The sequence below is a fragment of the Carica papaya genome, chromosome 2 (assembly GCF_054855325.1).
Source record: "Carica papaya isolate Zhongbai chromosome 2, ASM5485532v1, whole genome shotgun sequence".
NCBI classification, from domain to species: domain Eukaryota; kingdom Viridiplantae; phylum Streptophyta; class Magnoliopsida; order Brassicales; family Caricaceae; genus Carica; species Carica papaya.
This window is the reverse complement of record NC_142310.1, coordinates 34,684,794-34,698,338: the sequence shown is the minus strand read 5'-3', so window position 1 is coordinate 34,698,338 and position 13,545 is coordinate 34,684,794. Positions and strand designations below refer to the sequence as shown.

The window sequence follows — 13,545 nt, the reverse complement described above, 5'->3', positions numbered from 1 at the left end:
TCATATTTTAAAATTAAATCCATATTATTTGATTTTTAAAATTTTAAATTATAATTATAAAATCATAAATAAAACTAGCGGTTATAAGTAAAACAGTAACAAAAATTGATGGCATCAACTATGAGTTATAATTTTATTTTTTCCACTAATTTCAATCGTAAAAATAAAACCTTAATTCAATTATAGTAAATATGACGTTTTTTACTTTTTTACTTTTTACCGCCGTGATTTTTTAATTGAATTATTTGTTTCTTATGAATATTTTTAATAAATAAGTTATTGATGGATATGTTTTTTTTTAATCATAAATAAGCTTTTTTTTTGTTTAAGATTCAATAAAAATAATATTTTTAATAAATTAATGTAAACAAAATAATAAAAAAGAAAATTGAGAATTTGGAGGGAAGGAATTTCACTTACCGGGCATTTCCGTAGTTCCAAAAATCGTCTAAACGCGAGAGCCCGCGCTTACGCCAGGTCATCAATCCAAATCTAAACGTTTAACCAATAATAGAAAACCACGTGGCATTAAGTGAAGTATCACGCATTCTATTAAGCCGTCGATATGTAAGACAATCCAACGATTACAATACTGACACGTGATCAATCCGCGTCTCTTCATATCGTCCAATCAAAACTCAATCGCCAGGGTATATAAATACCAAACCAACACAGAACGTTTCATCATATCGAGCGAACAATAATCTATCGCTTGCTTCTCTTGATTCGCCTTCCAAGCTAAATCTTATTTCAAGAAAGTCGGTGAAGCTTCAATGGCTCCCAAGGCAGAAAAGAAGCCCGCGGAAAAGAAGCCTGCTTCCGAGAAGCCAACAGAGGAGAAGAAGGCGGTGGCTGAGAAAGCTCCGGCGGAGAAGAAGCCAAAGGCCGGCAAGAAGCTTCCAAAAGAAGCCGGCGCCAGCGGTGATAAGAAGAAGAAGAGGACCAAGAAGAGCACTGAGACCTACAAGATCTACATCTTTAAGGTCCTCAAGCAGGTGCACCCTGACATCGGAATCTCGAGCAAGGCTATGGGAATCATGAACAGTTTCATCAACGATATATTCGAGAAGCTTGCTCAGGAAGCCTCAAGACTCGCGAGGTACAACAAGAAGCCGACTATCACATCTAGGGAAATTCAGACCGCTGTAAGACTTGTACTTCCCGGAGAGTTAGCTAAGCACGCCGTCTCCGAGGGAACTAAGGCTGTGACTAAGTTTACTAGCTCTTGAATATAGGGTTATGCCTTTTGTGGTTGGGAACTTGTACTTGTGATTTTGTGAAGAATTGCCGGTTGATAAATGCTGGGGTTTTATGTTGGTGTATGATTTTATAGTTAGACTCTCTAATTTCCTTTGGTACGTGATGTAGTTAGATATCCGGTTGTAAGTACCAGGTATTTTTACTTTTTGTTCATGGCTGAAATGAAATTTGGTATTTTTGTTTCTCCGTTTCCTCTCTTATAGCCTCCATAGTCGTTAATATCTTTGTTTTCATCGCGTTAGATAATCAGTTTATCACTTCTTCTGCAGTATGATAATCTTATTTATGTAATGTTTTGTAAATTCTGTTCAATAGTTTGTTTTGCTTCTAATTATTTGGTAGCGTGTGTAATCTCCTCTACTGTATTTATTCGACAATGGTATTTATGAAATCTTGATATCAGCTGCTAAACTCCCAATCCATGTTTAATGGTATTTTTTGATGGATTTTAGTTCAAAATGAATACTGGTTTAATTTCTTTTTGTATTATTTTGGTTTCTTGATGTGTCTTATAAACCTTTTATTTTTCTTGCACTTCCTTTCCGTCTTGCGTGTGGTCACATTGGTTCAGATTGATGGAGTTGAATTAGATTATACTCTGGAAATGGTGGTCTAGCAATGAATAGGGTTTACAGTTGTGTATTTTTTATGTTAGCTAATTTAATTGGGAAGGTGAAGTCGCACTAACTGCATCATGACATAGTCGGCAATTTTGCTCAGGGCTGCAGCTATGACTTAGGAGTATTTGAAGCAGTTCACTTGATTCTTTTTCGTTAACAATGCTGGTAGTAGGTGAACTATATGGCTCCCATATAAGTTATTTACCTTATGTTTTTCCTTCTTTCTGTAGCATGTCATGGTTAATCAGTAATTTTTAGATAGACTCTGGACTTGAATTTCTTTGGGAATTTTGTGTATTTGAAATGTTCCAACTTTGTGAATTCCTGATAGTTCTTTTTAGTCTTCCTTTTTCCTTGTGGGGTGTATTTCATTCCTTGTTTGGCTAAATGGCTAAATAACCATATTTCTAGCACGTATGCAAGTGCTCTTGTTTGGTTAAATGGGTTCAGGGTAATGTTCTAGCTTAATTGAATCATATGTTTTATAATAGTTTTTCAATAAGTGAACAAAACTGACAAGTATCAGAAAGTGATTTTCAGTTGGATGTTTGAATGACGATGAGTCACGTGTTTGAAAATTGTATATGCAATACTTGGACATCTATGTGTTAAAGTATATGTACTGGTTAGTGCCATTAGAAGTGGATTTGAAAAGCCTCTCTAGATGGAACGTGTGAAATTCTAGTATAAAAAGTATAAGCAATGGCGCACAGGTTTGCTAAGTGCGAACTGTTTCTACTGTGACTTAGGCATAAGCTGATTTCCTTTAAGGTCTTTTATTTGTCTGAAAAAGCTGTTATAGTACTTGGCTTACGGAAAGCGGCTTAGAAGAGTGCGCTGTTTTGCAGACAGAAGGTATTCTCTTCTAGGTAAGCATATCCTGGTTATTGACTATTGATATAGTTTATTTCTATTTACATGTACTAGTATTTGTAAATGTTAAATTTTAATACTAATTTTGCAATCATGTATTGACAGTGCTAAAGTAGGTTCAAAACCACATGTTTACAGCTCTGCAAGTGAGCATTTAGTCCATCATGCACAGGTTTGGTTAATCTTTTACTTTTTACCTCATATAAATATCATATACTTATATGCTGTGTTTAATTCAATTCTTAGTTAATATCTAGTTCTAATCCTCATATTAGTTCTAATACACAATCAAAAAATAATTTATTGCATTTAATTTATCAACACCAACGTCTTGAATTTTTTCCTCAATAGTGGAAATTCAACTCCTAATTTGAAAGTTGGTTTTGAACTCCAGCTGTTAAATAATTGAATGAGTGAAGGTGCTTCAAGCACAACAAATTTGTTATGCTTTTCTTTCCTTGTTAAAGTTGGTTTTCCTGGAAACTCGTGGAACATGCACATTTCCTTCTCAATGGTGAGGGATTGGCACTGAATTTTTTGTTAGTTTGTATTTCTTTATCATGATTTGTGTTATATTATTTATTTTCAACATGTGTGAGTTTATGAAGCAAAAGCTAGAGAAGAGATTCTAATGTGGGCGACATCATATATTTGTATTGTCTGTTTTCACTTGAGCACCGGCATACAATGGTTGATGAAAATTTTTATGGTTATACTTTCACATATTGACTCTGCAATATAATCTGTCAGGTTCTTGATAGAAATGAAGAGTTCAAGCCTTCGAAGTACTTTAGGTTCATTGCTATTTTATGCACTTTTTGTATTCTTGCATATTAAAGAAAACTGCAATCCTTATGAGTGACCTCAATGGCAAGTTTTGATCATTACTTTTGTATGTTATATCATTATTTAATTAATGAAATATATCTTTCATTTCTTTTAAGATGTGATCTGCAAATGGTGGTCTAGTGAACAACAGATGATGTATGACAAATTAAGGTTAATTTACCTACTCGGGGATTTAAGGGTAAAAATTTAAATATTATACCTAAGATTTCTTAAGAGATTGTACTTAAAGATTTGAATGCATCACACAACCAGAAAATTAATAAATTTCATATTTTATTAACTAACTGTAAGTGTGTCTCAGAAATGAAAATTACAAAGACATTTATAGTACTTCCTAAGTTTTACTGAACATGATGAAACTAAGAAATAGTAATATTAATAGAAGTAGGAAATAATATTGCTAATATAAATATGAACTAAATACGAATAGTAGTAAAATCCTAAAGTTACTAAACCTGTAATGATAGACTTCTAAATTGTATACCAGTTTTATATTTAGTAAAATTACTTATCTAATAAAAATATTTATTAAAATTATAGTTCTTAATTTATTTAGGCAATTTAGAGCTAATCCGTTCTGCATTAGTAGAGCTTTGTCATGATAGTGGATGTTCTTTACTTCAGCCAATCGTTGCAGGTTAGTGCATACTGCTGGAGAGTAAGCCCTTTGCTCAAAACTGCATTAATGAGAATGAGTAGCAGTCTATCCGATTCATTTTTTTGTTTTGGAAAATTGTCATCGTTTATGGCATGTGAACTATACAGTTCCCATGTGAACTTTACCCAAGGGTTCAGATATTTCAAAATAGGGAGACATTGGACTCATCTAATTAGTTCTGCTGGTTGTGCACCTAGACTATGGACAGATGAATTATGAAGATGTGTGGTCTACTGGTGTTCAATTCACATAAGAATAGGATGTCTGGAAGATGCAGTTGTTCGTACATCATTTTTCACCTTAACTGTCGAGCTGTATTTGGTCCAATTCTCATTTAGTTCCTTATCAATTCTTAGGTTCAATTGTCAGTTTTTTCATGTTAGTTTAATATGTATAATTGGAATAAAATTTGTTTTTTTTTAGTTTTCATCACTCTCCCTCCAGTTTAGATTTGTAGATGGTAGGAATTCAACTCCCACCTTGAAAGGTAGGAAGTGAATTCTACTGTTAAAAAATTCAAAATGAAGGTAGCGGGTAATTAAAGAGGAACAAGTTGTTGGTAAGAAAACTATAAGGCATTAGACCTAGGACTTCTATATGAATGGAACTAAACACAACTTTGATTTTTCAGTTTGGTCAAATATTTATGTGAATAATTTTATCACCTAATGAATTGAGTTGCTCTGATGGCATCCTTGAGGTTGTTGATATAAATCTAGATATTTGCAGCCTTTTTAGGTACTTTTGGATAATTTGTGAAAAGGCATACTTTATACTCTTCTTATATTCTTACTAAAGAAAAGGAAAACCACACTCCTTATGGAAAGCCTTAATGGCAATTTCTTGATAATTATTATGCTACCTGCTATTGTATTTAATTAACAAAAGTATATCATGACATCTTTGATGATGGTTGTATCTTAATTTGTGGTTCTGGAAATTGCAGACTAGCAAAAAATAGTTTTCTTTGCAACAGTCTATTTCCTACTTGAGCCAAATTGTGTTGGCAAGATAAACTCACACTATTCTATCATGACTTATGACAGGTCATTTGCATGTTTCTGGAGAGTAAGCCTTTTGCTCAAAACAGCAATTATGAGGATTAGCAAAGATTGAGATTTAGGGGCAGGCCATCTGGTCGTTTTTGAGCAATGCTAATTAGTAGCAGGTGAACTATACAGCTACAATGCGAGTACTTCACCTTGTCTTTTTTTTTTTCCATTCTGTAGCATGTCATGTTTAATTAGTCTCTCTAGGAGATTTATGATTTGGACTGCAGTTGGAATTTTTTATGTTGGAAATATTCTCAGTTTGATATATCTCAATTCTTGATATTTCTTTTCTGTCCTTCTTTTGTTCTGCACATGGTATGCTTTTCTATCCTTGTCTGGCCCATGTTTTAGTGCTTTTGTTTGGTTAAAAGGGTTCAGATTGAATTATAGCTAGATTGAATCATAGTCTTGGTGGACATTTGTGTCAATAGATATGGTCACTTGTAATCTTTAGGAAGCTTGGCCAAATATGGACTGTTTGTATATGTGACTTAGGCATAAGCTGACTTATTAGGCCATTCAATTGTCTGACCATAAGGAGTTATAGTATTTGTTTTTGCAACGTAGCATTGAGGAATGCTCTGTTTTGCACACTGAAAGTATTGTTCTCTTGGAAGCAAGTATTTCCCTCGTTAATGACTATTGACTTCGTTTTTATTTAATTTTTAAAAAAGATTTCATTTAACTACTTGCATGTATTACTGGTAGTAAAATGTTAATTTTTTCTGAACTGATTTTACAATCATGAATTTGAAGGCGCAAGAATGGGATCAAATCAACATTTCGGACTCTGCAATGGAGCATTTTGGCCATCATATGCTGGTCTGGTTATTCTTTTTTACTTTTTTTTTTTACCTCATATGATTCCTGACATTTACTTTTATCTTGTTTGCTTATCTATCAATGCCAAGTATCTCCAATTTGTTACCATTTTATTCCCTTGTTGAAATGGGTTTACAAATCTCACAGAAAATGCAAGAAAATGATAAATAATATCATGGTCTGTTTTTTGTGATTTTACATAAAAATTCAAGTTTTTAGATGTTTTTTTTTTTTTTTCGTTTGAGAAGATCTTCAAAAACATGTATGATTGGAGATGCGGGGTATCGATCCCCGTGCCTCTCGCATGCTAAGCGAGCGCTCTACCATCTGAGCTACATCCCCATTGCATGTTGGCTTTATTACAACTCAAAATTCTTGCATTTTCAGTGACATTTCAATACCCCATGATCTGCTCTTTGTGATTTGACATAAAAATATCTTCAAAAACATGTATGATTGGAGATGCGGGGTATCGATCCCCGTACCTCTCGCATGCTAAGCGAGCGCTCTACCATCTGAGCTACATCCCCATTGCATGTTGGCTTTATTACAACTTAAAATTCTTGCATTTTCAGTGACATTTCAATACCCCATGATCTGCTCTTTGTGATTTGACATAAAAATATCTTCAAAAACATGTTTAATTGGAGATGCGGGGTATCGATCCCCGTGCCTCTCGCATGCTAAGCGAGCGCTCTACCATCTGAGCTACATCCCCATCCCATGTGTCTTAAACTCACTCTAGAATAAACTTCATTGTGTAAATATAAAAAATCAGAAGCACCCAAAACACTGGGTAAATATAAAGAAAGTTGTATTATCTTTATGAGCAAATAAAGCAAAAGCTAAAGAAGGTATGTCATTTTAGAATTGTCTGTTTTTTACTATGAAATTTCTTATGTGTATTTACTTCTACTGCCTATATATAATATCATTTGTGAGGGTCTTGATATAAATATTATGATATATGCAGTAAGAGTTTGAGTTATTGTAGGACCCTTTCCAGGTTATGCACAAATACATTATGCACTTTGTACTCCTTGTGAATGGCCTCAATGGTGAACTCCTTATCTTTATTTTCGATAAAAAGAAATTGAAAATGCGTGTAAAGATGTTTTCGGTTAGTCTTCATCTAATTATCATTTTAGTTATAATATGAATAACAAATCATAGGTTGTTGTGATTTTGAATCCTTTGATGATGGGATTTCAAATCCTAATTATCAAGGTGGAGGTTTGAATTCGTGTCCTGAAAATTAAAAGCAGAGTTGGGAGGTTTTCATCGTCTACAACATTTCAGTAACGAATTCAGAACTGAAAGTCAAGATGGCCGAGTTGGTCTAAGGCGCCAGTTTCAGGTACTGGTCCGAAAGGGCATGGGTTCGAATCCCATTCTTGACAATTTTGTTGCCTACTTTTCAAGTGTTGGTTGGAATCGTTCGTTCAGTCGAAGTATGAGATGTCCATAATTAAGCCAGGGGGTTAGTGGACTAAGCAATAAGGTATTTCTTACCACCAACCTCTTTTTGATTTCCCCTTTTCTGGTTCTCTCCCATGTTTTCTTTTTTTCCAGAAGCCAAGCTCAGTGCTCTATATTGCCCCTCCATAATCCAAAACGTTTTGTGACATTGATTTTAGTATTGACTTTCTTACTATTATGTCGAAATTATGCATTATGCAGATTTGCCTCTAACGTTCTTTGTGGTTTTAGTTCTTTTGGAATTTAACAGTGATGTTAATTTCTCTTAACTACCTCATCGAAATTGTTGTGTTTGTTGCTCTTCCGACTTTTGGCACGAGGGCAGGGTGTTGGAAACTCATTAGACATGAAAGGATTCACTCTCACCTCTCTCAAGGTATGAAGACTCGACTTCGAATGTATTTTGCTTTGCTTTTGGAGCCTAACTATTTAAGTGTTTATCCACTACTCGAACATGTGGAGACTTAACTACTCCACTAAGAATAAATGAATTTTAGAAACAACCATAAAACTGATGAATGGGGTTGTTTATCGACTAGCATTTGCTTTGAAGCCACAATTACCAATTTGGTGAAACCACTTTTAAGATACATGGCGCTTTCATCATCATTAGGGAGCTGACTAGTTTGCAGCACTCCCATTTAACATTATGTATGTACGTATGTATACGTTCCTGTTTGGTTATTAATGGAATTTCCTTGTTTCCATATGCTTGGTATGATTTAGAGGTGGGAAATGGGTTTGTAAATGTTTGTCTTTTTTAAGCAGATTAATTTTCGTTGTGTTTTAAATACTTCTGATAATAATGGGTTGTGTTATTATTATATCAAGCGGGTTCACATGATGTCATGTAAATAAGTTTGTGTCGTATGACAACTCGGGGAAGGGTAATTTAGTCATTGCAATATTCTCATGAGCAGATGTTTGTTTATTAGGCATGTGTTTGCTCTCCTCCCTGCCCCTCTATTTCCTTTCAGAAGAGCATTTGGAGGGATAAAACCCACCATTTAAATTATCAGTTTCAGATCACGTATCTCTACCTTTCTTTCTCTCACAGAACCTTACACACCCTTAACACCAATCACCATGTCTATTCCTTCTTTTCTTCATTCAACTCTCGGCCAAGTCATGGTCCATTGCCATGCTCTACCACTCCATGTTGCACTGTGGACCACTTTGTTAATGTTAACAGTTGCGGTGGCATCTTTTGCTCCCGAGATTGCCTTCATATCGTCGATATCTCCTCCGGGATCATTGTCTTGTGCTGATGATTTTGCTAGGATCCCTTTGGAATTTCCTGGGGAGACACTCTGCCTGCCTGCTCACATGGTGAGGAGGTCTGGCTTCGATTTCTTTGTGCCTACTGTACTCGCAGCGCTCCTTGTGGCTGCTTCTGCTTGCGTTATTCGATCATGTTCTCCCACCATGGAGGCTGAGAGAGTAGGAGGAAGTTAGTTGTTGAAAAACGATTTAAAGTTTTTGTTTTTTAGATTATTATATGTTTTTTTTTCTAATAAATATTTACATGCTTTTTTGAGTTAAAACTTGGATATGTGTGGGGTTTGGTTTTTTCTGATGTTCAGAGAAGATGGTTTTTTCTGATTTCGTGGCAAATTTTTAGTTGATCTGTTTCTCTTGGATTGGGTGATCCTTTATAACTGAGCAATGGAGAAAGTTAAAATCATCAGTGAGATTCTTAATTTCTTTCGCTACAAATGTTATTAATCTGCAGTTGGTCTGTTTAAAACAAAAATAATTAAAAAATTATATAAATACGGGGTTTTCTCTGCAACGAGTTATCACTATTTAAAAGATTGTATTTTCAGTTTGGCAAGAGGTCACCGGTTCGAACCCGGTTGGGCCCTTCGGTTTTTCATTTGTTGGAAATTAATGATCCACTGGAAATTAACAGAATTCATAAAATTTCTAAAATAGGAAAAATGGAAAGACAACTAAATGGCGTCGCCCGGACTCGAACCGGAGACCTTCAGTGTGTTAGACTGACGTGATAACCAACTACACCACGACACCTTGTTTATAGTTTCCTCTACAATTTATTATATATCAGGATACAACCACGCCTTTTCAAAGGCGGCCTTTAATAGTTCTTTTCTCTCTCTCTGTCAATCCCTCTCTTCTTCTCCTCCTCGTCCAAACCCTATCTCCTCCTCTCTCTCCGTCCTTTTTGGTTTCTCTTCTCCAGATCAATCAGTTCCTTTTTTGTTTAAGTTTCAATTTTTCTTCTGTTTTTGTTGAGTTTTCATTTAAACAAGTAGAAGAATGGCTAGTGGTTTAGACATGTCTCTTGATGATATGATAGAGAGAAACAGAAAGTCTGGATCCGGCAACGCAAGGGGCCGTATTCGTGGATCCGGACCGGGACCCGCTCGACGCTTCCCCAATCGTGCCGCCAATCGGGCTACGCCGTATACTGCTCCCAAGGTAAACCGTTCTTTTCCTCTTTTCGATTTCTCTCAAGATCTATTGTTGTATTAGCTCTTTTTGTTTCCTTTTCAACTGTACCTAGCTTTCTCGTGCTGAGAAAATTACTTTTTTTCGGCGGTTACAGGCGCCAGAGACGACTTGGCAGCACGATATGTATACGGATCAGGGTATGGGGTTCCCGGCACAAGGGGGTCGGGCGTCCGCGATAGAAACCGGAACGAAGCTCTACATATCTAATTTGGAATATGGAGTGTCAAACGAGGACATTAAGGTCCGAGCTACTATTTCAATTAGCATGATTGTTTTCCTTTTGTAAGGATTCAAGTGCTTAAATCAGTTCTTGACTTGTGATTGATGTGTGTTTCGGGATTTTTTTTGGAGAAAAGTATATTTTGAGATTTTTATCTGATGATTTTGATCATTGAGTATTTGAAGCTTGGTGGAGACATTGTAGTTATCGTGTGTTCTTATGATTGCATTTATTTTTATCTGGTTGTCTGGGATCACTTGGAAATATGTTAAATTTATTGAAAGAAGTGTATTTGTGAAGTTCGGTTCTTGAGATGCAAAGTAAATTTCAAGTTGCAGCATTAGACTACCGTTAGTTGGATTGTTAATCTCAAAATTCAACCATTTAATGTATTGCCTCTTCTTGGTTCTGTCTGTGTTTGCTTCAATGGGTCAGAGGGAATAGGGAGACCGCGGGGAGGAAGGGCAGAGGAGGACTAATTAGATTTTGTGACTTTGCTATGTAATCATTTGAGTTAGAAATCTTTGTGAATGCTAAAGAGTTGTCAGGTTTTTGCATTGTTTACATTTGATTCAATACTATTGTAGCACAGATTGCAGAAAGAAAGCTTTTATGCCAATTTGCATGCTGCTGTTTTTCATCTCATATGGGGTTATCTATGTGTAGGAACTGTTTTCTGAAGTTGGTGACTTGAAGCGTTATGCAGTCCATTACGATAGAAGTGGGCGATCGAAGGTATCTAATCGAGTTTGGCATAAACTGGTCCTTCTGATGAATTCTTTGTGTCCTGCTGTAGTTTAGAAAAACAACTCTTTTTCTTAGGGAACGGCCGAAGTAGTCTTCTCACGGCGAACAGATGCTGTTAATGCTGTCAAGCGATACAACAATGTCCAGCTTGATGGGAAACCAATGAAGATTGAGATTGTGGGAACAAATGTCGCAACCCCTGCTGCCCCTCCAGCTGCTAATGGCACTTTTGGAAATTCAAATGGAATTGCCAGAGGGTATGCTTCATTTATCTTTTTCTCTTTCAAAATATCTGGATATTAGTTGACCTAATGAAATGACGAAGTTCCAAGTCTTTTCTTTATTCTGGTGGTAGAGCGTTTCTGCCACTAGATAAATATTATACCTTCAACTGGAGTTGGTGGTTGGGTATGTTGCTAATGATTCATCTCATCTTCATATGTCCCAGGATGTCAATATCTAAGTTATGTTTGAAAAATTGTTGGGAAAAAAACTAAAACTCAATATAGCCATTATTGTCTTTCAGTTTGTACTAAATGTCGATCCTCTGAACATTGCTTTGCGATTTGTAAGGCGTTTGGGTCGGTATAAATTTTTGAGCACCTTTTTAAGCAGAACAACAGAATTATAATAGATCCTCTACTTTGAGGAGTTGTGAACTGCCTTATGCTGATATTTGTGGTTATCATGTTTAGTTGGCTATTTAACTTTTAATTCAAAATACAAGTAGTATTTATAAGTTTGTGACAATAAATTTTATTTTCATATTTTTTACATGACTGTTTATTTTCTATAATCAGCATCTAGCTGCTCAAGTTGCTCATAAGCCCAAAGCCTTTTTCAGCACCTTTCTTTAAATTACCCTATATACTCTCTTGCGTTCATGCTTGAAATTCTAATTACTTTTGGCATGCTGGTTGGATTGGAATGACGTCTCCAGTTAATCTATTCTTCTTGTGGTGTATACAGTGCACAAGGTAGGGGTGGTGCATTCAGGCGGCAACGTGGTGGGGGTCGCAGTGGAAGAGGCCGTGGACGAGGAAGGGGTCGTGGAGAGAAGATATCTGCTGAGGACCTTGATGCTGATCTGGAGAAGTATCACTCAGAAGCTATGCAGACAAATTGAAGCTGTTTGCTCCATTTTGTTGGTTCTCCTGGGACTTTTATTTGCATGATGATGCTACGACACCAACTTCTGTGTAACAATATCAAAGTTATCCTCTTTAGCAAAAGGGGGGAATACTCATAGAGAGGAGTGCTAGACTTCCTTTTTCTATTTGGGCTTTTATTGTTTGATTGTTCCTTTGACTTGGGTCTATAAAAGATATGGGCTAGTGGAAGGATATCAGTGTGTAATCTGCTCGTAAGCATTTGCTTTCCTTACCTTCAATCCTTTCTGGCTCATTCCATTTCTGGGGAGGATAGGAGCGGAACTGTTCCTCATTTTTGCCCCAGCTAATGAACATATGGCAACAAGTTGTGGGAGGTTTCACCTTTCTGAACGAGCCTCACTCTCAGCTTCTTCAGTGTATTTGGTTGCTTCTGCATTGTGAAGCCAGGAGGCTGAAGTTCAGGTAGGTCTCTTCTCATTTTTTCTTTAATCCACCTGTTGCCTTGCATTAGAAGTTTGGCTTCTGTATGATAGATGATGGTCAGGTTATTTTACTGGTTTGTGTTATCGCCCAGAAATTTTTCATGAAAAACTTAATGTATCTGATTATCATAACTAGATTATTGCCGTTACTGAGGAATCTCTCTATATCATTTCAACCTGTTGACTTGTCTGTGGAAAACACTGGCAGAGATGACACAAGCCTGAACTAGGGGATTGATTTTCTTTGGACTATTGATTGTTTTCCCAACTGGAAATGGTTTGTAGCTAATCACCAACATTGTATTCGGAGGCTTGCACCTGTCTTCAGGTTGAGTAAGTTACATGATCTGAACATGTATGCCTACCTTCTTTGGATTTCATTGGCTGGGGAGATGCACGCACGCGCTTGTGATGTGCATGTGCTTTAGCTGTTAAGCTGTGTACCAAGGACGGCCTCAAGGTTGATGATTCTGTCAGCATAATAATCTAAAGAAGCATAAGATGAAAAAAGAGGAAAAGAAGGATATTTTATTTATTTCTTTTTACAAAATATAAAGAAATGATGGAAGAACATCTTCCAATTTTTCTTACTCCTGGCGCTGGGAGGTATCGTGCAGTGGATATCACAAACTAACAGGTAAAGACTTTTAGGGAGACGTAGTGGGTTGATTTTTGTCAGTTTTGTTATAAGTATTTTTTGGTTAGCTGTCATCTTTGAGCAAAGGAGTTCTAGAATTCTTTTTGCAGGTTTAAGTGTTTTTAAAGAAACTATATTATGTTGAAATTTATGTTGAAACTTATTGTTCGATTGTTTTGGGGTTTATCTGAGTTGTTGAGGACTGCACGCTGCCACCAAGGACTCCTCCTAAATCTGAAGTTGATTCCTGTTGCCAGTT

At 36.1% G+C, this 13,545-nt stretch overlaps 3 protein-coding genes and 5 non-coding genes across 8 annotated transcripts; 4 read left to right on the top strand and 4 right to left on the bottom strand.

Annotated features, from left to right (window-relative positions):
• Positions 1–671: 671 nt before the first annotated feature.
• Positions 672–1,446, top strand: LOC110806963 (histone H2B). The gene has a single exon (XM_022031973.2). The coding sequence runs from the start codon at positions 774–776 to the stop codon at positions 1,227–1,229; it is 456 nt and encodes a 151-aa protein (XP_021887665.1). The 5' UTR covers positions 672–773; the 3' UTR covers positions 1,230–1,446.
• A 4,577-nt stretch (positions 1,447–6,023) lies between these two features.
• On the top strand, positions 6,024–9,586 carry LOC110806946 (uncharacterized). The gene has a single exon (XM_088214333.1). The coding sequence runs from the start codon at positions 8,700–8,702 to the stop codon at positions 9,066–9,068; it is 369 nt and encodes a 122-aa protein (XP_088070459.1). The 5' UTR covers positions 6,024–8,699; the 3' UTR covers positions 9,069–9,586.
• On the bottom strand, positions 6,404–6,476 carry TRNAA-AGC (transfer RNA alanine (anticodon AGC)). The gene has a single exon. It is a non-coding gene; the product is annotated as a tRNA-Ala (tRNA).
• On the bottom strand, positions 6,592–6,664 carry TRNAA-AGC (transfer RNA alanine (anticodon AGC)). The gene has a single exon. It is a non-coding gene; the product is annotated as a tRNA-Ala (tRNA).
• Positions 6,780–6,852, bottom strand: TRNAA-AGC (transfer RNA alanine (anticodon AGC)). Its single transcript has one exon. It is a non-coding gene; the product is annotated as a tRNA-Ala (tRNA).
• TRNAL-CAG (transfer RNA leucine (anticodon CAG)) lies at positions 7,454–7,534 on the top strand. The gene has a single exon. It is a non-coding gene; the product is annotated as a tRNA-Leu (tRNA).
• On the bottom strand, positions 9,571–9,644 carry TRNAV-AAC (transfer RNA valine (anticodon AAC)). The gene has a single exon. It is a non-coding gene; the product is annotated as a tRNA-Val (tRNA).
• A 107-nt stretch (positions 9,645–9,751) lies between these two features.
• LOC110806943 (RNA-binding (RRM/RBD/RNP motifs) family protein) lies at positions 9,752–12,806 on the top strand. Its single transcript, XM_088214332.1, has 5 exons — positions 9,752–10,055; positions 10,183–10,329; positions 10,975–11,043; positions 11,131–11,312; positions 12,025–12,806. Exons 1-5 carry the CDS (start codon positions 9,894–9,896, stop codon positions 12,179–12,181), a joined length of 717 nt encoding a protein of 238 aa, XP_088070458.1. The 5' UTR covers positions 9,752–9,893; the 3' UTR covers positions 12,182–12,806.
• Positions 12,807–13,545: the final 739 nt, after the last annotated feature.